Below are 24,237 nucleotides of genomic sequence, written 5' to 3' on the forward strand. Positions count from 1 at the left end.
CATTTTGGGGCAAAGGATTTCAACATGAAATAAATCCATTTTTACACTGTTGCTTTTCACTGTTGCTTTCTCAAAGGACTTAAGGCTTGCTTATGAAACTCTCTTTTCCCACTTGTACCAAATTCCCAGACATTCTCATTGGTGGGCAGAAGTTATAAGATGTCAAATATTTTGCTAGAAACTAGAAGGAAGGTAATTACCTTTACACCAAGGCAAATTTTAAACGAAACCTTTATGTTTAAGAAGGAATGTAAAAAAATCACTGTTAAAACAACAGAACTATAGAAGTTTTCGGGGTTTAAGTATTTTTACTTTTGTACAACAGAGTTTTTAATGTCGCAGCTATTAAAGAATAAACTATATATAATGTGACACCGAACAAGCAAACATAGCTGGAGACCGCAGACAATCCACCTGGGGAGAAGACTCTACTCCTTAGCTCCCTTCGTTTTTTGTTTTTATTTTGAATTTTATTGTTTTTTAGCTTAGCCCTTTGTCTTTCAACAGCTTTATCGAGATATAATTTAAATACCATGTAACTCTCGCATTTAAAGTGTATAATTCAGTTGGCTTACAATATATTCACACATCGGTGCAACCATCACCACAGGCAATTTTTACATACCCTTGGATTCTATTCTCGCGTCTGCCTTTAGGGGGCGGACGGGGACAACGCACCAACCTCTCTTCCCAGTCGCCACCAGGCGCACGCATGCGCGACTCACCTGGGCAAGGTGGCAGGGGGCGGGACCGGCGTGCGCGCAGGCGCGGCGGGCGGCCGGCGGACATTGTGACGTCAGGCTGCGCGGCTGGCTGGGAGCCGGCGGCGGCGCCGAGACGCTTCCTGAGCGTGACGCGCGGAGCTGCTCAGCCGCCGCCCGCCGGCCTCGCCGCCGCTCCCTATCTCCCTCAGCGCGCCAAGCGCGGGCCAGCAGCCGGGGCGGAGGCCAGGGGCGGGCGCCGGCGGGCGGGCGGCGGGCGCCGGTCTCTATATGGCGGCGGCTCTGTCGGGCCTGGCTGTCCGGCTCTCGCGCTCGGCCGCCGCCCGTTCCTATGGGGTCTTCTGCAAGGGGCTGACTCGCACGCTGCTCATCTTCTTCGACCTGGCCTGGCGGCTGCGCATCACCTTCCCCTACCTCTACATCGTGGCTTCCATGATGCTCAACGTCCGCCTGCAGGTGGGTGACCCTCCCCCAAAGTGCCCGTCGCGCGCCCCGCCCCGCCGAGGATGGCGAAGCTGCTACCAGTAGCTTCCATGGATTAAATGCGGATTGTGTGTCATGCGCTGTGTATTTTCTCATGCAGTTCCAAAACAACCCATGAGGTTGTTGTGATCCGCGTCTGCAGACGAGGAATCCGAGGCACAGTGGGGTTTAAGCTCCTTGCCTTGGGGACAGTCCCACTGTTGGTGGCTGGGTGGGTGGGATCCGAGGAGAGAACGGATGGGTGGAACGATCTGGAAAGGCCCCGAAGAGGAAATTTTGCCAAGAAAAAAAATATAAAATTGAAGATTGGAGTGGTGGGTTTATGGGCGACTTTTCTAGTTCCCAAACTTTGTGGCACTTTTTTACGTTATCCTTGCAACTTAGAATGGTTTGGAAGTTCATGATGTTCTGATGATTGTTTTGTATTTATCCTGGCGCGGGGTGGGAGCTGGATAGTGGAGAAGATGCTGGAAGATGAGGTGGAAGAGGTAAAGGGACAGGCGTCGGAAGCCCCAAACAATTCAGATTGAAATAGTGCTCTCCCACCCCCACGCACCCTGGAAACCATCTTTGCTGTGAATGATTGAGAGTTCCACATCCTTTGAATTACGGATGTCTTTTTCTAGTGGGAGGGAAAGTCGTCAGTTTAGGAATTATTTCTTTCCAAGTGGTGTCATAGGAACCAAAAGCCAAGCTCCTCTTTCATTCTGTTTACAGATGTTGGAGGGCCTACCATGCATCACACACAAGCTCTGTGATGGAGAAGGGTCAGGTTTCTGTCTTCAAGGAACCTGCACTCTGAAAGCGCTGGTTTTGCTTCCTTGTGTGCAAATGAGGAAGCCTGAGCAGTAGTAGTGGGCAGTGGTGAGATGGGGCTGGTGTCTCCTCCCCCCCCCCTTTTTTTTAAACCTCTGCTGGTGTGGTTGTAGCACAGTACACTTGTCACTGTACACTGTACACTGCTTGGACCTTCAGGGTTTGGGTGTCTCTTTGGTGATGGCAGGTTACATAAAACCAGCTGTTGTTCAAAACGTGTTTAAAGAACTTGAGCTGAATCTGTCTCTCTGTTTCAAGGTCGAAATTGAGCTACTTTTCTGTGAGTGGGTGCTTGTGGCATCCTCAAATGCTAATAGATTAGAGAAGTAGAAAACGCAATTATCTTTCCAGTTAAGGGGTGTAAATAACTGAAGGGTGCTGGGTGGGAACTGTGGTAAACCAGAAGGCCTAGCCAGTTGCCACCCTGTGGAAATTTGGGCCTTGGGTTTGCCAGATCTAATGACTTGCAAGAGAAGTTGGAAATCTTGATTTTTTTTAGATCTCAAATTGAGAATTTTAACAAGAAACTGTGGGCGAAACAGAACATGTCTACAAGCTAGCTCCCGCTTTGGAACCTTTTGTTTATAGTTAACAGTAATAATTTGCAGTCATTTTATAAAAAGAACATTTGTAAGAGGAAAACCTACCACATAATGCTGTTATGTTGACAGTTACCCTGTTTCATACCGTTAAAAAAACCACCTTTCTCCTGTATCCATTTCTCTGTGACTACTGCTCTAGTCCAAGCCACCACAATCACTCGCCTGGACTATTGGCGGTAGCCCCCATCTGTTTTCCATCAAGCCATTAGAGAAGTCTTTTAAAAACATAAATCAGGTCAGGTCATGCCCCAGAAAACGAAAACTCAAAACTGTTTCTTTTTGCATGCAAAATGCATTCACATGCTTGAACCCTGCAGCTCACTCCTGCCCAGGTCTCTAAGGAACCGCTCTCACCTGTCCTGCCCCTTGCTCACCACACTGAGCTCACATTGTCTCCCTTCTACCCCGCACGCACCAAGCTCCTTTCTGCCCCTGGGCGTTTGCATGTGTTGTTCTTTCTGCCTCCAGCGTTCTCCCCTGCCGCTTCTGATGCTGGTGTGTTCTCACACTTCAGTTCTCATCCCGGAGAGGGCTTTTGTGATTGCCATGTCTACAGCACCTTGCACCTGTTCTTTCCATTGCAGGAGTGCCGAAGGCTTGTTTGTTTCATAAGCAATAAAGAATAAAGGACCTCGTTTCTAAAATGACACTCAGGGTTTCCAAATCTCTTAATTGTACGGCAGTGAGGTAATCTCTGCAAAGGTTGTGAAATACATATTTGCTTGTATATGTGAGAAATGCGGCAAAAGTAGGTGAAAATTCATAATAAGGAATCTGCAGTGTAATGATGGAGGGGAAGTGCACCAAAGAACATTTTGCAGGAAGGAAATTGGATCTTAAAAGATGCGTGGCCTGGGTGGGCAGCCAGAGGAAAGCTACGTGCACCTATTCCCAAAGCCCACAACAAAAGACTTGGTGGGCTTGGTGTCATGCAACGTTCCAGATACAGCAGAGTATTTGAGAATTCTGGGAGCTGAATGCTTGAGGACTAGGAGAGGGACAAGTGGGAAGAGGGTTGTCTGGTGATGCCTACAAATGAGGTGATCTCCGGGTGCCTTGGGGAAGGGCTTTTAAGAACTGAATGAGGATTTTAGGGCTGATCTTGGGCCTGACCAAGTGCAATAAGCAGCCCCTTTCCAAACTGAGGGAGACTGGGGGGCAGAGAGGTTTTAATAAAATGCTGCATTTACATTTGTTACTTTCAAATCCTCTTTAGGTTTTAGTTTTCATTCATTTGTAGAAAATCGCTAGCTTAGCTGACTTGAGGTTTGATTATTCTGGCCTTTGAAAAGGGAAGTGCAACAGGCAACAGGAAATAGAATCTGAACAAGGAGGCAGCCTCAGCCCCCTGCCTTCTGTTTTACGCAGAGCACTGTGTACCCATCCTCTTCATTGCGGGGTGGCTGGAATCTGTTTTGCAAGTAATAAGGAATTAAGGACTCCATTTCTAACATTTACCTCAGACCCCCAAACCTCTTGTTTGTAGGGCAGTGAGGAGTTTTAGGAGGGTTAATACCTCGTTAGCATGAAAGATGATTAAATGAGAAAATAGATGCTAAAGGCCTCTATAAACTGACAAGGACTATGATTTTAAAATACTGTTTGCAAGCAAGCCTTAATCCCCTAGAGTTATTAGTATCTTAATTAAATAAGATAATTTAAAATACAGAGAGTAAAAAAATTAGAGTCCATACCAAATACTAAATTTAGTAGAACCAAGAGCATAAATTGTACTGAGATTGGCAGTGCTTCAAAAAGGTAAACATACACCTAAGTGAATATCCTGGTTCTTAGGATATGTATATGGAAATATTAAATGTTCAAGGAGTGTGATGTGTACAACCTTCTCTCAAATGTTTAGAAGATAGAATGATTTAGCAAATGTGGCAAAATGTTAAAAGTTGGTGGATCTGGGTGGGGACATACATTGAAGTTCTCTATGGGTTTTGTATTACTTTTGTAACTGTTCTATAGGTTTGAAATTACTTCAAAATAAAAAGTTAAAAAAAAAAAGATAAACATAGAGTTAACACATGACCCAGCAATTCTATTCCTAGGCATATACCCAAAAAAAATTGAAAACAGGGACTCAAACTGATACTTGTACACAAATGTTCACAGCTGCATTATAATAGCCAAAAGGTGGAAACAGCGCAAGTGTCCATCCATAGATGAGTGGATCAACAAGATGTGTGTGCAGACAGTAGAATATTGCACAGCCACAAAAAGCATGAAGTTATGCTGCAATATGGATGAACCTTGAAAACACGATGCTTGGTGAAAGCAGCCAAACATCAAACACTGTATGATTCCACTTATATGAAATAGCTAGAATATGAAAATTCATAGATGAAGTAGATTAAAGGCTTTTTGGGGGAGAGGGAAATGGGGAGTTATTGCTAAATAGTACATGTTTTCTTTGGGGATAATGAAAAGTTTTGGAAATAGAATAATGAATGGTGATTGCACCATAATATGAATGTACTTAATGCCACTGAATTGTACACTTAAAACTGGAAACTTCATATTATGTTTTTTGACCACAGTAAATTAAAAAAAAAAAAATCATTCTTAGACCCCGCTATAATTTAACAAGTTATGCCTACGGCTTTTCAGTTATGTGGCCTGTGGGAAGATCAAGTATCTTAGCCCCAGGTCACCTAGATTGCTGTAACTATTTAAAGAGAAGGCCTAAAAAAGAACAGTCAGGGAAAGAAAATAAGAAGGTTGATGATAGTTGTCAAATCAGACAACATCCTTGCCTTCCCTGAACCTGTCCACCACACTGCTCAGTGCTGACCAGGCCTGAGAACCTTCCCTCGGTCAGGGTTCTGGCTGTCTGCATGACTTTTCAGATCCGCAGCTCCACAGTTCCAGCATTCACCAGGCACTTGAAAATCTGTATTATTTATTCACTCACTCTGAGCAAGTGAAAGGAGATCCGGGGTGCAGGGGCTGGTTAGGGGCGCTGCTTGTCATTTTAAATAGGGCAGTCAGTTGGCCTTACTGAGAATGTGAGGGCTTTAGCTGTGACACCATCCGGGTTAGGAGAGGGCTTCATTTCAGGCAGAGGGAACACCAGGGAAAGGCCCTGCAAGCCCCTGTAGCTGGTGTTTGCCTGTGTGTTCCAGAATCCGGAGGATCCTGCAGCTGGAGTAGAAAGTGGGAAGGAAGCTGGTAGGAGATTCCGGCAGAGAAGTTTCAGAGCAGCTCATATGGTGGCTTGTAGGCATGGAAAGGACTTCAGTTTTGACTCTGATTTTTGATCTTGTGTCTGAACAATTTTGAAAAGTGGTAGAGATCCCAGGACTCCGTTCTCCCAGGATTGATTACAGCTTGAAGTGGGTTTTTCCCTGTTGCTTGATTCACATCAGGCTTTTAAAACTGGGGAAATTATAGGCTATTAAGAAAATTTGATGAAAACTTAAAACATTGTAAAAGCTTAATAGGCCACATTGCTAATTTTTCAATGAAAAGCGTGAGCTCAGTTAAACTTAGGGGTTTGTCCTGGCTTTTGAGTTATTGAACACCTGTATGCTTTGGGATGATTAACACCAAACCTTTAAGAGACATAAACCTACCATGGAAATGTTCCTGTCTTACAAGTGAATGCTTTAATGATATTTTTTCATAAACTTTTTGCTTTCAAGTATTTAAGCCTACAGAAAAGTTAAAAGAATAGTACAGTGAACACCTGTATCCTTGACACAAGTTTAAAAAAAAATCTACAGATAATCATGTAATAGTTCAAGCATTTATTAAAGTGTGTGATTTAGGTCTGTATACTAATGGTAAAAGATAGCCATGACATATAAAGTGAAGAAAAAGCATGTTTAAGAACTGTTTATGTAATATTATCCCATTTAAAATTTTTCTCATAAATATGCTTGTCGATACTGGGGGGGAAAGCAGTCCAGAGCAAGGAGCCAGCCCTGACTTAGGAGAGAGCCTGGGCTTTGCTTCAGAAATGATCTGGAGAGAAGAACCATTGTGTTTTTTTTTAATTTTTTTTTCCCAATTCTTTACTTCCTGGTCATTTTGTAAGATCCAGTTAAAATGAATCACTACCCTCTGGACTCCAGGGTGTCCTTACAGCCTTCCCTTCCAAGGCACATGGTGGCACTGAGGGGGAGAAAGGGGCTGGAGCCTTTGGGGAGCAGAGAGAACTTATTTTTTTTAATCTAGCACATTGCGGTTTCACCAGTCAGAGAACCTGTTCTGTTCATTTTTTTTTTTTTAACTGAATTTGCAGCCAACCGTTTGTATGTTTTGTCTCTGCAATAAAGCTTTTGCCAGAGCCTGCCTCTGCTAAACAAACGCTACAGACTTTCCGGGGGTGGGGGGGGGTGGTAATCCTGAGACCACGCCCTAGGATGGTCCAAAGAGAGTGGAACAGAGGTGGATGTAAACTTGGCTTCTGCTTCTTTTGTTCATCTTCTCCCTTTCTGTCATTACTCTATTTTGGAGTCTCTACACACTTGTAATGATTCTGCATTTTCCCGGCAATGCAATGCTCAGTACTCATTGTTCCTATGATTTAGGTGGGCAACTTAACAAAATTGGTTCTCAGTGCTCCTCTACCCACCCAAAAAAAGTATGGGCTACATACAGCAAGATTTATCCTTCCAGGTAAAAAATCATCAACGATGGTGTATTATGAATTCTGTGTTTAGATTTTTAAGTTTAGATTTTTGTGTATGTGTGATTCTTAAGTAAATGAAACTGGCTGACGAAAGATTATTACTAGAATTACCCCTATGGTACAACTGTTAAAAAAGCTGAAAAAGAGTTCAGACTTCAATTAGAGATATGAATGAAGGAGATCTGGTTAGGACTAAGGCAAATCAGACTGAAGGGTAAAGGACAATATTGACTGTTTTGGAACTTCAACTTCTGTGTGAGATCAAGGGAAGAGATATTTGGTGCAAAATCTGTATTTTCTTTAGCACACTAAATAAATTAGCTTATACGGTCAGTTTATTCAAACACTATAATTACATGGAACTCTGAATAGGGAGTGAGATCAGGTTAATACAGATTAGTGTGAAACCCTGATACATCCCAAAGTAATTTGGGCAGAGAATAAAAACATATTTGCAGAGCTCCTCTGAGGAACTGGGGGAAAATGTGGAAATATTAAATTCCCCACCTGGGGAATTAGTGATATTCTCACAAGCATTTGGAAGTACCAGTTTAGAAGTCCAAGCCCTTGGTCTTGGGGCTTGCCCTTATGAAGCTCTTTACTGCAAAGGAGAGGCTACGCCTAATTATAATTGTTCCCCAGGGAACCTCTTTTGTTGCTCAGATGTGCTCCCCCCCCCAACTCACTCAGCAGGTGAACTCACTGCCTGCCCACTACGTAGGACATGACTCCCAGGGGTGTAAATCTCCCTGGCAACATGGGACATGACTCCCAGGGATGAGCCTGGACCTGGCATCATGGGACTTTTTGACCAAAAAAGGGGAAGAGAAATAAACAAAATAAATTTACAATGGCTGAGAGATTTCAGATGGAGTTGAGAGGTCATTCTGGAGGTTATTCTTAAGTGTTATATAGATATTCCTTTTTAGTTTTTAGTGTATTGGAATAGCTAGAAGGAAATACCTGAAACTGTTGCACTGCAACCCAATAGCCTTGATACTTGAAGATGATTGTATAACTATGTAGCTTACATGGTGTGACTGTGTGATTGTGAAAACTTTGTGGCTCACACTCCCTTTATCCAGCATATGGACAGATGGGTAGAAAAATGGGAACAAAAATTAAATGAATAACGGGGGAAGAGGGGGATGAGATGTTTTGGGTGTTTTTCTTTACATGTATTTTTATTCTTATTCTTATTTTTATTTTATTTTTTATTTTTTTGGAGTAATTGAAATTGTTCAAAAATTGATTTTGGTGATTAGTGCACAACTACATGATGGTACTATGAACAATTGATTGTTCACTGTGGATGATTGTAGGGTATGTGAATATATCTCAATAAAATAGAACTGGAAAAAAGTAGATGTGACAAGACTTAGGATAATCTTAGTAAATAAAATGCAAACACATCATTTCTTAAAAAAAGATTATTACTGAAAAAAATAGTTATGCTCTTGAATGTTTTGGCAATGTTCAATTGCCATAAGAGTTTCCAAGGGCATATTTTAAATTTCTATACCTGTTTGGTCTCAGTGACAAACTGGTGGTCTGGTGATGGAGAGGCCAGTGTGGCTGAGCAGAGGGAGGGAGGGGGAAGCAGGAGGAGGTCAGGAAAGTGTGGGGGGAAGACAATTGTGTGTACCTGTGTAAGGAGTTAAGTTTATACTCTGAGTGAAATGGGAAACGATTTTGAGTTGATGTGTGACATAATCTGCATTATTTTTTTAAAGGATCATTTTAAAAAAAGTTTTATCATGTAAATATTCCAGTATACACAAACATGAAATAGTATAATAAACCCCATGTATCCATCACCTGTTCAGTAAGGATCAACTCTTCCAGTCTTGTTTTCTTTATTCCCCCCAACCCTGCACTGTCTCTATTGCCCATCCTCCCCTGTGTTTTTATTAAATAAATCTCAAGCAAAATGGATCACTTCTTAAAATGTATTTTTTATTTTTTTACTATTTTGAAATAATTTTAGACTTACAGAGAAGTTGCAAAAATAGAATAGAGTTGCCATCAGCCCTTCACCCAGCTGCCTCTGATGTTAACATCTTACCGAACTGTGGTGTGGTTATCAAAGCTAAGAAATTCACATTTGGGACAGTACCTTTTCAGTTTCACCAGTATTTTCCACTGAAGTCCTTTTTCAGTTCCAGGATCCTTGTATTTAGTTGTGATCTCTCCTTAAGTTTCCTTAGTCTAGTTTTGTCTTTTGACCTTGACTCTTTTGAAGAATACTGGTTAGTTCTTTTGTACAGTGTCCCTTGGTTGAGTTTGTCTTTTTCTTGAGTGTCTCTTCAGTTTGTTCATTTCTAGCATATAGAAACATAACTGACTTATGTGCATTAATCTTGTATCCCGCTACTTTGCTTAATTTGTTTATTAGCTCTAGTAGCTGTATCGTCGATTTCTCAGGGTTTTCTAGATGTAAGATCATATCATCTGCAAACAATGACAGTTTTACTTCTTCTTTTCCAATTTGGATGCCTTTTATTTCTTTGTCTTGCCGGATTGCCCTGGCTAGCACTTCCAGCACAATGTTGAATAACAGCAGTGACAGTGGGCATCCTTGTCTTGTTCCCGATCTTAGAGGGAAGGCTTTCAGTCTCTCACCATTGAGTACTATGCTGGCTGTGGGTTTTTCATATATGCTCTTTATCATATTGAGGAAGTTTCCTTCAATTCCTACCTTTTGAAGTGTTTTTATCAAAAACGGATGTTGGATTTTGTCGAATGCTTTTTCAGCATCTAGGTTGAGTTTGTCTATGTTTTTGGTGATTCGGTTGAGAGGCTAGGCATATTTGGCAAGAATACCACAAAATTGGTATTGTACCTTCTCAGTGCATTGTGCCAGGGGTCCGTGGTGATGTTGTTTCTTAATTTATTGGTGATGTTGGCTTTGATCATGTGGCTAAGGCAGTGTCTGCCAGCGTTAGGGTTTGAATTGTGCCCGCCAAAAGGGTTGTTGAAGGCCTGACTTCTGTTATTTGAAGATGTGGTTGGTTAAAATGAGGCCAAACTGAATTGGGGTGGGCCAGCATCCAACATGCCTGGTGTCCTTATGAGCAGAGGAGAGGAGGTACAGACAGACAGGAGGGAAGGATGCCTCGTGGTGGCTGTACCAGGGGTGGCAGCAGCCCCTAGAAGCTGGGAGAGGCAGGAGGGAGTCTCCCCTAGGGTTTCAGGGGTGCTCAGCCCTGCTGACACCTTGAGTTCAGACTCCCGGCCTCCAGAACTGCTGCTGTAAGCCCCCGAGTTTGTGGTGCTTTGTTACAGCAGCCCCAGGACACTCAACCAGGTTTCTCCATTGTAGTTAACTATTTTTCCCTTTAAATATTCGTGTATTGGTGTCTGTTTTCATTTCTCTTGGCTGTATACCTAGGAGTGGAATTGTTGGATCATGTTGTAACTCTATGTTTTATTGTCTCATAAGGATCACTTTTAGTACATGTGAGAGTTCTCGGTGGGAACAGGTGTGGAACGATCAGGGTTGTAGCCATTGGAGGGGTTGCAACTGTGGGTGGATTTCCATGCGAGAGCTGACACACTCCTTCCTGCAAAGGAGGGGTGGTGTGTCAGTGCAGGGCCCGTTTGATTTCTTTTTCTGGGATCCGCCTGTGCTCTTTGCCCATTTTTCCATTAAGTGATTGGCCTTTTTCTTACTCTCTTGGCGTTTTGTATCTGTTAGCCCTTTGTAATAAGAGTTGGAAAATTTTTTTCTAGTTTGTTACTGTGTTTTGAGTTTGCTTCTGGTATGTTTTTGCCATACTGAAGTTTATTTTTATGTAGTCAAGTTCAACAATCTTTTATGACTTTTAGGTTTTGTTGTCACAGTTAGGCCTTCCTAACTGTAACGTTATGAAAAATTCACCCATATTCTATTCTATTACTCTTATTACTTTTTTTTTTTTTTTTTTTTACTTTAAATCTGATGCATTTGAATCTTATCCAGATATATGGTGTTTGGTATGGATCCAAACAGTACTGCAGTGAAAGTCCTCGTACATATGACGGTTTTGTCCCTGTGTGCCTGTTCACTGGGAAGTAAGCTGTAAGAGCCAGCCATTTGGGTCTGCCTTGAGTACTGCCCTAATCCCAGCACCCAGAACCCTGTCTGGCTTGTGGTAGGGGCTGCTGAGCATTTGCGGATTGTAGCTGGAGCGGAAAGTCTCAGGAGTAGAATCCAGAGGTCCTATGCATTTGTAATTTCCAAAGTTATTTCCAGATTGCATTCTGGTGAGTTGTTTGGCCGTGCGCTCCTGCCAGCCACGCAGGAGGGCCTTTTGTGCCACCCCCCCCCACCGTTCACCCCTCAGCCTGCCCCAGCCAAGCGCCTGCCTCTGCCACTCCCCTGAAATGCACTTCTGTGTCCTCGGCCTTACTGAACCTCTCCGCCACACTTTGTCATTCGTTCCTTCAAATATTCTTGATGATTATGGTGGTGGTGATGATAACAACAATCGCTGCTGCCTCTTGGGTGCCCACAGGCCCACTAGTGAGAGGGGGTGCTGGGCACTTTTCATGTCCTCACAAAATGCGCCAGGTGTGTGGGATCCCCGTAGCTGCCCAGAGCGGAGCCCCTGCCTCCCTCCTCACCCCGGAGTCCCCAGGCTGTGAGCGGCCTCGGGAAGGAGGAGGGAGGGCAGAGGCTTGAGAGAGGCCACAGCCAGTTTGGTCAGGGCAGGGTGATTCAGATGGGCGAGCGATTATTAACGTGTTGGCGAGCTCCTGTGCCGGGCTTTGGCTCTGTTTAGGAACAATCGCGTCATTCCAGCTCCCCGGGCTCTGAGCTGGGTGGGAGGGTGTGGCAGCCCCTCCCCGGGTGAGCACCTCTGTCCCGAGCACGGAGACTCTCACGCTGTTCTGTTCATGGCCCTGAGCTTGTGTGCGGTCTGGCATTGGCTGGCCGTGCCCGTGCCAGCCGGGTCTCCTTCCCTGCCAGGCCGGGAGTTCAGCTGCCACAGCCTCGGGCCTCCAGCCTGGTGGCTCCCTGAGCCCAGTAATAGCCTGGGTCAGGGAAGGTGAGCTGTCCGGAGTCCGAGCAGCCCGCCCCGCCGGGTCAGGCCCATCCTCGTCCACCTGTCGGCGCCTCTCACCAGGCAGGGGTCCCCTGGAAGCCCCGAGGGCCGTGGACCGACCTGACAGGCTGACCCGTCCCACCACCACGGGTCCATCCACATCCAATGAAAGCTTTTCGTCGTTGTGGTTGGTGAATTTTTATTGTGATATGTACAAAACAATGTTTCCCATTTCAGCTGCTTCGCTATATACAACTCATTGGCATTAATTACAGTCACGATGCAGTGCTGCCGTCACCACATCCAGGACCAAGACGTTTCCTCCCTCCCAACAGAAACTCAGTCCCCATTAAGCAGTAACTCCCCATTCCCCTGCTCCTTCTCACTCTGGTAACCTGTCATCTATTTTCTGTCTCTGAATTTGTATTTTCTAGGTATTTATAAAAGTGGAATCATACAATATTTCTCCCTTTGTGTCTGACTTACTTCACTGAGCATAATGTTTTCAAGATTCTTGCATGTTGTAGCCTGTGCTGCCAGAACTTCATTCCTTTTTATGGGTGGATGGTGCTCCACTGTATGGCTGGACCACTTTTAAATGCAATTTTATTGAGATGTATTCGTACTGCATGCCATCCATCAAGTATACAATCAGTGGCTCCTATTGTCATCACATAGTTGTGTATTCATCACCATGATCAATTTTATAACATTTTCATTACTCTGGCAAAAGAAATAAGAATAAAAAAGAAAATCCGAAACATCTCATACCCTTATCTCCCCCCCCCCCATTTTTGACTCCTAGTATTGGTGTGGTACATTTGTTACTGTTGGTGAAAGAATGTTAGGGTATTACTGTTAACTGTAGTCCATAGTTTGCAATAGGTACATTCTTTCCCCAAAACCCCTCTATTATTAGCTCCTTGTAATAACGTCATACATTTGTTCTAGTTCATGAAAGAACTTTTTTATATTTGTACAGTTATTCACAGTCATCGTCCACCACAAGATTCATTGTGTTATTCATCCCCATGTTTTAACCTCCAGCTTCCCTTCTGGTGACATACATGACTCTAAACTTCCCCTTTCCACCGCATTCACCCACAATTCAGCACTGTTAGTTATACTCAAAATAAAGTGCTACCGATGGATCACATTTTGTTTATCCATCATCTGTTGATGGACGCTTGTGTTGCTTCCACCTTCTGGCTATCATGAATAATGCTGCTATGAATATCAGTGTCCAAGTATTTTTTCTGGTCCCTGCTTTCAGTTCTTTTGATTATATACTGAGAATTGGGATTTCTGGATCACATGGGAATTCTGTGTTTAACTTTGTAAGGAACCACCAGTTGTCCCTGTCATTTTACATTTCTACCAACAATGTTTACAAGAGTTCCTGTTTCTCCCCATTTTAGATAATACTTATTTTCCTTTCTTTTTTTAAGTCGCCATCCTAGTGGGTGTCAAGTGGTATCTCATTGTGGTTTTTGGTTTGCATTTCCCTAGTGGTTAGTGATGTTGAGCATCGTTTCATGTGCTTATTAGTCATTTGTATGTCTTTGGAGGGTAAGCCTCCTTTTTTTTCAGCTTTTATTGTCTTTGAGGGAGAGAAAGTTCAGGAATTGATTCCCAGGAACTTATTTTTCTTGAATTGTGTTCTATTGAACTTAAATCCCCTTCCCTCATTCTGGTGACCTCACTTTTGGTGGATAAGTGTGTTTGCCATAACTTACACTGTTTGTTATTTTGTAGATTTAATTGGGATGAAGGGGGATGAGGAGGAGAGCTGGGGCCAAGAAGAGTTAATTACATAATTATGCATACTTTATCTGGTACAATATATATCTAGTGAATAAACTTTGAAAAAATCTTTCACAAATGCTAATTAAATATATTTAGAAGTTATTTGAAAGTTATTTCTGTTTCTCAAAATATATGTCTAATACCACAAACTCTGAGAGATGGCTAGTTGAGGGCTCAGAGCTAAAATACTAAAGTATTTTGGAAAGAATTCATAGAATCTTAGAGTCACCTAGTTATATAAGACTAGTTAAGAGAAACAGCCATTTCTCCCTTCCATGTTTCCATCCCCATTGCCAACCACTTTCAGCTCTGATTCGTTTAGTATTTACTTTTGTGTCTCTAAATTGCATGCTTAAGTTGTTGCTTCGTGATTTTTCATTTGTAAAAGGCTTTGTCTTTGGTCTTCCCACTGTGGAAGATGAGGTGTTGGCTCTCTTTTGCCCAGCTTCTACCTTACATACCCACATTCCCATCCCTTCTTCTTCCCAGTATAATTATTGCATTTTGGTTCTTTAGGCTAGACTCTTAGTAGAGAAATTGCCGAATATAATTTATTTATTTATTTTGCATTTACTAACGTCCTGGAGTTATGGTTTGTTTTTTTTCCAAATGAGCATGTGTTAAGATGTTATTTTAACTTATCAATTAATGAGGGAATTAGTAAGATGTTAGAACCACTTTAAAGGAGAAATCAGACATAACACATATGCATATAGGTATTCCAGAATGCTAAAATGAATTTGCAAATAGATGCAAAACTAGGCAGTTTCTACAAGGTTATAATCACATCCCACTGGACAAAATTGATTTTCATTTCTATGGACATGAACTGTTTGCTTTACTAAAAGTTTTCTGCAACTTCACAGAGTTGTAGAACAGCTCAAGAACAGTAATAGGAATAGGCCCCTGTAAAATTAGATGACCCAGAAGGATTTGCTAGACAACATGTACCTAATAGTCTTTTTTTTTTTTTTTTGTCTATTTCAGAGTCTTTCACAATTTTCTCTGACAGTTTTTCCTTTTGGATTGTAATAATGTCAGAGAGATGATTCTTGATCACAAAAAAAGCTGTTTTTGTTAGGCTTGAGAGGCTTGTCAGGAGATGACTTTGCTTATACCTTAAGGTCTTGTAAGCTAGGACCCTTCCAGGCTTGTTTTCCTAGAGGGCTTTGTAGACATTGGATCCATAAGTAAAGTCAACCTTGAGTCCTTAGAAGTGGCTGGTTGGACTTCCAGGAAGATGGTGGAATAGGTGAGGCCGAGCAAACTTCTCCTCCTTGAAAGAAACTAGAGAAAAGGCAGGTTTCAGGGTGCAAACAGCCAGAGGGACCTCTACAATATGTGGTGGGGACTTGGACGAAAAAGTGGAGAAATCACGTCTCAAAGGACAGGGTGAGTTTATTCCGCCAGGGCCTGGCTGTGGTGAGACAGCCGCTGAGCAGGGGAGGGAGCGGCTTTCTATCTCAGCAATTAGCTAGGTAGATAATCCTTCTTAGCCCCCGGGCCAGGAGCTCCCGGGAGGCAGCAGACCAGAGTTGACTGCCTTTACTTTTGCTGTGTGGAAGCACCAGGAGTCCCTCCCACACCCCAGAGGCTTAAGGGCGCACAGCAGGCAGGGAGCTGGGCACGTTGGAGCTGGAGGGTGAGACACGCAGCCCCACAGCCTGAGAATGATCCCCCTGGAGGCCTGGGAATCACCAGACCCGAAGTTGCCCTTAAGCAGACTCCCTGCTGAACTGCGCTGGGCCCACACTCACACACCCCCAGGGCAGGCAGTTCCCAGCACACATGGACAACTAGTGCACTGACTGGATTCCCACCTAGTTTGGACCCCACCCAGCAAGCAGGCGAAGTTGGAGGAAAGCTGGCTTGAGGGTTAGAGGTGGCTCAAGAGCATCATCTTCTGGGAAGACAGAGAGAGTGCACTCCAATGAGCTGTGGCTCTGCCAAAAACACATATATATGTGTGTATTCAAATAGTCCTGCATTTCTAAAAACAACCTTATCAAGATAAGCAAATGTCCCAAAGTCTGGAGAAAATCACAAAGCATATGAAGACCCAAGAAAATATGGACAAACCAAATGACAGAATTAAAAAGCCAGAGAAGACACAGAACTTGGAGCAATTAATAAAAGAAGTACACACAAATCTCCAAAAAAACTTCAGTGGGTTGGCTAAAGACATAAAGGACATCAGGAACACCCGAGAAGAGCATAAAGAAGAATTTGAAAGAGTAAATTAAAAAATAGCAGATCTTATGGAAATAAAAGATATTGTTGATCAAATTAAAAATATACTGGAGACCCAGCAGATTTGAAGAGGCAGAAGAAAGAATAAGTGAACTAGGAGACAGAGCAAGTGAATGTGAATGCACCAAAGAACAAATGGTGAAAAATATCAAAAAATTTGGAATTGGATCTCAGGGAAAGGATGAACAACATGAAGTGTACAAATATAAGAATCATTGCTGTCCGAGAAGAAGAGAAGAGAAGAGTAAAGGGCTAGGAAGAGTATTTGAGAACATTGTTGGGGAAAACTTCCCAACCCTTGTAAACAACATAAATATGCAAATCAGAGAAGCCCAACAAACTCCAGATGGAATAAATCCACATAAACCCATTCTGAGACATATACTAATCAGATTGTCAAATGCTGAAGAGGAGCAAGTCCTGAAAGAAAGAGAGAAGCAATTCACCACATTAAGATTCTGAAAGAGAAAAATTGCCAGCCACAAATTCTTGTCCAAGAAAGCTCCCATTCAAAATTGAGGGAGAGCTTAAAATTTCCAAAGATAAACAAATGCTGAGAGAATTTGTTAACAAGAGACCTGTCCTGCAAGAAATACTAAAGGGAGTTCTACTGGCTGAGAAATAAAGAAAAGAGAGTATGATAGTTAGATTCATATGTCAACTTGGCCAGGTGATGGTGCCCAGGTGTCTGGTCAAGCAAGCACTAGCATAACCCTTACTGCAAGGACATTTGTGGCTGGTTAATAAACCAGAAGACTGTTTTACGAAATAATCAGTCAATTGCTTGTATCTATGGCTGATTACATCACAGAGTGTCTTCCACAATGAAAGATTTCAGTCAGCTGGATTTAAATCCAGTCAGTTCAAGACTTAAGGGGGAAGAGAGAGAACTTTCACTTCTTCAGCTAGCCAGCCTTTCGCGGGGAGTTCATCGAAGACCTTCATCAAAGTTGCCAACTTGCTGCCTGCCCTACGGAATTTGAACTTGTGCATCCTGCCCTATGGAATTTGGACTTGTGCGTCCCCACAGTTGCATGAGACACTTTTATATTTACAGATATCTCCTGTTGATTATGTTTCCCTAGAGAACCCTGACTAATACAGAGAGGTCTGGAGAAGGGCACAGAACTGTAGAATATCAGTAAGGGTAACTTAAAGGGGGAAAAAACATGGGAGGGGATAGATCTGACAAAAAAAAAAAAACAAAACCAAAGGATAAGATGGTTGGTTAATAACTGCGTTCATAGTAATAACTTTGAATGTGAATGGATTAAACTCCCCAATTAAAAGATACAGATTGGCGAATGGATTAGAAAGGATGATCCATTGATACACTGTTTACAAGAGACTCATCTTAAACCCAGCGACATTAAGAGATTGAAAATGCAAGCTGCAGCCAAAAGAAAGCAGGGGAAGCGATACTAGTATCAGACGAAATAGACTTTAAATGCAAAGGTGTCATAAGACACAAAGGACACTATATATTAATAAAAGAGACAATAAACTAAGAAGAAATAACAATCGTAAATGTTTATGAACTCAGTCTGTGTGCTCCAAAGTACATGAGATGAACATTGGCTAAACTGAAGGGAACAATAGACATTTCTACAATAATAGTGGGAGACTTCAGTACACCACTCTTTCTATAGATAGAATAACCAGACAGAGGACCAATTAGGAAATTGAGAACCTAAACAATGTGATAAATGAATTAGACTTAACAGACATATATAGAGTGTTACATCCCAAATTACCAGGATATACATTCTTCTCTAGGGCTCATGAAACGTTCTTCAGAATAGATCATATGCTGGGGCACAGAACAATTTAAAAAGATTGAAGTTATTCAAAGCACATTCTCTGACCATTATGGAATGCAACTAGAAATCATTAATCACCTAGGAACCAGAACAGTCATAAATATGTGGATGTTAAACAATACACTCCTAAACAATCAGTGGGTCAAAGAAGAAATTGCAAGAGAAATCAGTAAATATCTAGAGACAAATGAAAATGAGAACACAACATATCAAAACCTATGGGATGCAGCAAAGGTGGTTATGAGGGGGAAATTTATAGCTCAAAATGCATGCATTAAAAAGGAAGAAGGAGCTAAAACCAAAGAGCTAACTGAACGACTGAAGAAACTAGAGAATGATCAGCAAACTAACCCTAAAACAAGTTGAAGAAAAGAAATAATAAGGATAAGGATTAAAGCAAAAATAAATGATATGGAGAACAAAACAGCAAAAAACAAAACAAAACAATAGAATAAATAAAATCAAAGTTGGTTCTTTGAGAAGATCAACAAGATTGACAGCCTCTTAGCTAGACTGACAAAGTAAAAGATAGAGAAGACCCAAATAAACAAAATCAGAAATGAGATGGGGGACATTACTGTGGATCCCAAAGAAATTTTAAAAAATCATAAGAGGATACTCTGAACAACTGTATGCCAAGAAACTGGACAATTTAGAGGAAGTGGATAATTTCCTGGAAACATATGAACAACCTAGACTGACCCGAGAAGAAATAGGAGACCTCAACAAACCAATAACAAGTAAAGAGATGCAAAAAGCTTCCTACAAATAAAAGCCCAGGGCCGGATGGCTATACAGGCGAATTTTACCAACCTTTCCAAAAAGAACTGACGCTGTTCCTGTTCAAACCCTTTCAAAATATTGAAGAAAAAGGAACGCTACCTAACTGATTTTATGAAGCTAACATCACTGTATACCAAAACCAGGTAAAGATACTACAAGAAAAGGAAAGTACAGGCCAATCTCCTCAATGAATATAGATGCAAAAATTCTCAACAGAATACTTGAAAATTGAATCCAAAGACACATTAAAAGAATCATACACCACGACCAAGTGGGGTTCATTTCAGGCACACAAGCTTGGTTCAGCATAAGAAAATCAATGTGATACAACACATTAACGAATCAAAAGGGAAAAATCAAATGATCATTTCAATATTTCTGAAAACGCCTTCGACGAAATTCAGCATCATTTTTTGATAAAATGACTTCAAAAGGTAGGAACTGAAGGGAACTTCCTCAATATGATAAAAAGCATATATGAAAAACCCACAGCCAGCATAGTACTCAATGGTGAGAGGCTGAAAGCCTTTCCCCTAGGATTGGGAACAAGACAAGGATGCCCACCGTTAACCTCTGTTATTCAACATTGTGTTAGACGTTCTAGCCAGAGCACTCTGGCAAGACAAAGAAATAAAAGGCATTCAGATTGGAAAGGAAGAAATAAAATTGTCATTATTTGCAGATGATATAATCTTACAGTTGGAAAATCCTGAGAAATCAAGGATAAAGCTACTTGAGCTAATAAACAAATTCAGCAAAGTGGCAGGATACAAGATTAATGCCCAAGTCACTAATGTTCCTTGTTCTAGTTTGCTAATGCTGGTGGAATGCAAAACACCAGAAATGGATTGGCTTTTATAAAAGGGGGTTTATTTGGTTACACACTTACAGTTTTAAGGCCATAAAGTGTCCAAGGTAATGCATCAACAATGCGTCCTTCACTGAAGGGTGGCCAATGGTGTCTGGAAAACCTCTGTTAGCTGAGAAGGCACGTGGCTAGTGTCTGTTCCAAAGTTCTGGTTTCAAAATGGCTTTCTCCCAGGACATTCCTCTCTAGGCTGCAGTTCCTCAAAAATGTCACTTTTAGTTGCTCTTGGGGTGTTTTTCCTCTCTTAGCTTCTTTGGAGCACAAATCTGCTTTCAAAGCCGTCTTCAAACTGTCTCTCATCTGCAGTTCCTCTCATCTGAGCTCCTGTGTGTTCTTCAAAGTGTCCCTCTTGGCTGTAGCTCCTCTTCAAAATGTCGCAGCTGCACTGAGTTCCTTCTGTTTGTCAGCTCATTTATATGGCTCCAGTGATTTAATTTAGACCCACCCTGAATGGGTGGGGTAACACCTCCATGGAAATTATCCAATCCAAGTGATCACCCACAGTTGGGTGGGTCATATCTCCATGGAAACATCCAATCAAAAGGTCACACCCTAATCAAAAAGATTAATCAGTCTGCTCCACAAGATTGCATCAAAGAACATGGCTTTTTCTGGGGGACACAATATACACAAACTGGCACATTCCTATACACCAGAAATGACCTAACTGAAGAGACTCAAAAAAAATTTCCATTCACAATAGCAACTAAAAAATAACCAAGTTCCTAGGAATAAACTTAACTAAGGACATAAAAGACCTCTGCAAGGAACCTTACAAAACTTTACTAAAAGAAGTCAAAGAGTACCTAAATAGGTTGAAAGATATTCTGTGTTTGTGGATAGAAAGGTTAAATATTAAGATGTCAGTTCTACCCAAGCTGAGCTACAGATTCAACATAATTCCAATCAAAATTCTAAAAAAACTTCTTTGCAGACTTGGAAAAGCTAGTTATCAAATTTATTTGGAAGGGAAAGGGGCCTCAAGTTTTCAAAAACATTCTAAAAAAGAAGGAAGTGGGAGGACTTACACTTCCTAATTTTGAAGCTTACTATAAAACCACAGTGGTCAAAACAGCATGGTACTGGCACAAAGATAGACATACTGATCAATGGAATCAAACTGAGAGTTCAGAAATAGACTCCCAGATCTGTGATTGACTGATTTTTGATAAAGACCCCAGTCCACTGAACTGGAACCAAACAGTCTCTTCAACAAATGGGGTTGGGAGAACTGGATATCCGTATCCAAAAGAATGAAGGAGGACCCCTACCTCACACCTTATACAAAAATTAACTCAAAGTAGATCAAAGACCTCAATATAAGAAACAGTAGCATAAAACTCCTAGAAGATAATATAGGGAAATATCTTCAGGACCTAGTATTTAGGAGGTAGTTTAATAGAACTTACACCCAAAGCACAAGCAGTGAAAGAAAAAGTAGATAGGTGGGAACTATTCAAAATCAAAAGCTTCTGTGCCTCAAAGGACTTTGTTAAAAAGGTGAAGAGGCAGCCAACTCAATGGGAGAAAATATTTGGGAACCACACATCTGATAAGAGACTGATACACAGCGTATATAAAAAGTCCTACACCTCAGCGACAGTAGTACGAACAGCCCAATTATAAAATGGGCAAAAGATATGAAAAGACATTTTTCCAAAGAAGAAATACAAATGGCTAAGAAAACACATAAAAAAGTGCTCATCTTCACTAGCTATTAGGGAAATGCAAATCAAAACCACAATGAGATATTATCTCATGCCAATAAGAATGGCTGCCATCCAACAAACAAGAAACTACAAATACTGGAGAGGAAGTGGAGAAATTGGAACTCTTATTCATTGCTGGTGGGACTGTGTAATTGTATAGCTGCTGTGAAGACAGTTTGGCGGCTCCTTGGAAAACTAGATATCGAGTTACCCTACGATCCAGCAATTTCACTTCTTGGTATATACCCAGAAGATCTGAAAGCAGTGACTCTAACAGACATTTGCACACCAATGTTCGTAACAGTATTGTTCGCATTGCCAATAGGTGGAAACAACCCAAGTGTTCTTTAACAGACATGGTATATATATACAGAACTATAAACAATACATATGTATGATGGAATACTATGCAGCAGTAAGAAGTAACAAGGTCCTGACACATATGACAACATGGATGAACCTTGAAGGCATAATGCTGAGTGAAATAAGTCAGACAAAAAAGGAGAGATATTGTATGTTATCACTAATATGAACTCCCTGAACAATGTAAAATCAGTGTTTCATAATGTAGAATTCTAATAGGGGAGCTAGAGATAGATAGAAGCTAGTGAAGGGGGAATGATTACCTAATATGTACAGACCTGTTAATGAGGGTGAACTTAAAGGTATTGGAATGGACAGGGGTGATGACAGTTCAGTAATGGGATTATAAGTATCAGTGCTGCACGGAAGGCAAACGTGATTGAAGGGGGTTGTTGAAAGGTATGTATCCCACAGATTAACACTGCAAATATAAATAGGTGCTTGCATGATCTACTTCTAATGTATGGCACTGGTACAAAGAGTTAACCACAGCAGGGTATATGGGAAAAACTACCAATTGCATATTATAAACTGTATTTAATAGGAATACCTTACCAGTACCACACTAATACTAGGGATAATTAGAGGCTGATAAGAGCTTTGGGGTGTTTTGGGTTATGATAATTGTTTAAAATTGAGAGTGATGATAATTGTACAACTAAGTGAAGATAATGTGACACATTGATTTTTATCTTGGACAGAATATATGCTATGTGAAGTTAGGAACTCCCTACTTAATAAGTCAAGCCCTAGATCTTGAGGTTTGCTGTAGTGAAACTTGTGGCTGTAAAGGGAAGGCCAAGCCTACCTATAATTATGTGTAAGAGTCACCTCCAGAGAACCTCTTCTGTTGCTCAGATGTGGCCTTTCTCTCTCTAAACCCAATTCTGCAAATAAATTCGTTACTCTGCCCCATACATGATTCCCAGAGGAGTGAATCTTCCTGGCAATGTGGAACACGACTCCCAGGAATGTGCCTGGCCCTGGCATCGAGGGATTCAGAATGCCTTCTTGACCAAAAGGGGGAAAAGAAAGGTTAAAAAAAAATAAGGTTTCAATGGCTAAGAGATTTCAGATAGAGTTGAGAGGCTATCCTGGAGGTTTCTCTTATTCAGGCTCCAGCTGGATATCCCAAATGGCCACAGCATGCCAAGCCCTAAATAACAGAAGTTCTGGAATACCAAGGTCCCTATTGGAGACTCTATCAAAGTTTCACTTGCTAAGTTTATTTTTCAGAGAAACTTAAATCCTCCAGAGTGTTCGTATGCCAGATAGTCCCCAAACCCAGAGGCAACAGCGTCTTCAAAAACTTCAGCCACGTGTGTCCCCCTTCCCCATAATGTCGACACCCCTTTTCAATATGAACGAGTTAGTGTGGTCACTGCTCAGATATCCCTGAAGACTGAGAAAGTGCTCAAACGAGAGAGAAGTAGCAGTAACAAGATAGAATTTAACAAAGGATTACGAATACTGAATCTTTATATATATATTTTAGTTTCTAGGGTACTAGAATAGCTAGAAGGAAATAACTGACATGGTGCAACTGTTAACGTATAACATGCTCTGAAATTTGCTCTATAGCTTCTTGTTAAATTGTGCTTTGAAAGTTATTACCTTTCGATATATATGGTATACTTCACAATAAGGAAGTAACTGAAATTGTGGAACTGTAACCCATAACATTCTTTGAAATTTGCTCTGTAAGTACTTCTTAAATTGTACTTTGAAAGTTACCACTTTTCTGTATATATGTTACATTTCACAATAAAAAATGTAAAAAAAAAAAAAAAGTGGCTGGTCATCCCTGATTCATTGAGAATCACTCTCAAATACGACACTTCAGGTGATGTAATCGATTTATCCAATTATATCCTGCTTAAAGGGAGGGCAGATTTTTACTGAACCTGTGCGAATAGCCATGATGCCATGAAAAGTATGGAGCCTCAGGATTTATGTTTTCCTTGTTTTAAGAAACCCTGCGTGAATGTATCACTGATGTTTTCATTGTGCTCTCCAGTGGGTAGGTTGTCATCCTGTTTCCCATCAAAATGTAGGAATTGTTGGTACTAGACCATTTCGGAGATCTTAATATTTGTTGGGGAAAATCTGGTGTGTGTAGACTTTCTTAAGAATCTCTGTCTTCATTATACAATTTTAATCTGATTGTCTTTTCCAGGTTCATATTGAAATCCATTGAATGCCTTCCTCCAGCTGTGACAGAGGCGTGTCCTCAGGCTCCCTGCGTGAAAGGACACGAAATACGAGGGATGGAAGAGGGGCCCTTGGCAGCCGCCTGGCCACAGTGAAGACGGGGGCAGGAGAGGACTGGGACACGCTCTTACGTGG

The 24,237-nt window shown here is 41.5% G+C and overlaps 1 protein-coding gene across 1 annotated transcript; it reads left to right on the forward strand.

The window, feature by feature from the left end:
- Positions 1-857: 857 nt before the first annotated feature.
- Positions 858-24,237, forward strand: LOC119517180 (small integral membrane protein 10-like protein 2A; the record flags this gene model as incomplete). Its single annotated transcript, XM_037813752.1, has 2 exons — positions 858-1,178; positions 24,068-24,237. Coding segments are annotated over 2 exons (342 nt in total), but the record flags the coding sequence as incomplete, so codon positions are not given.

This window comes from Choloepus didactylus, chromosome 21 (genome assembly GCF_015220235.1).
Source record: "Choloepus didactylus isolate mChoDid1 chromosome 21, mChoDid1.pri, whole genome shotgun sequence".
NCBI classification, from domain to species: Eukaryota; Metazoa; Chordata; class Mammalia; order Pilosa; family Megalonychidae; genus Choloepus; species Choloepus didactylus.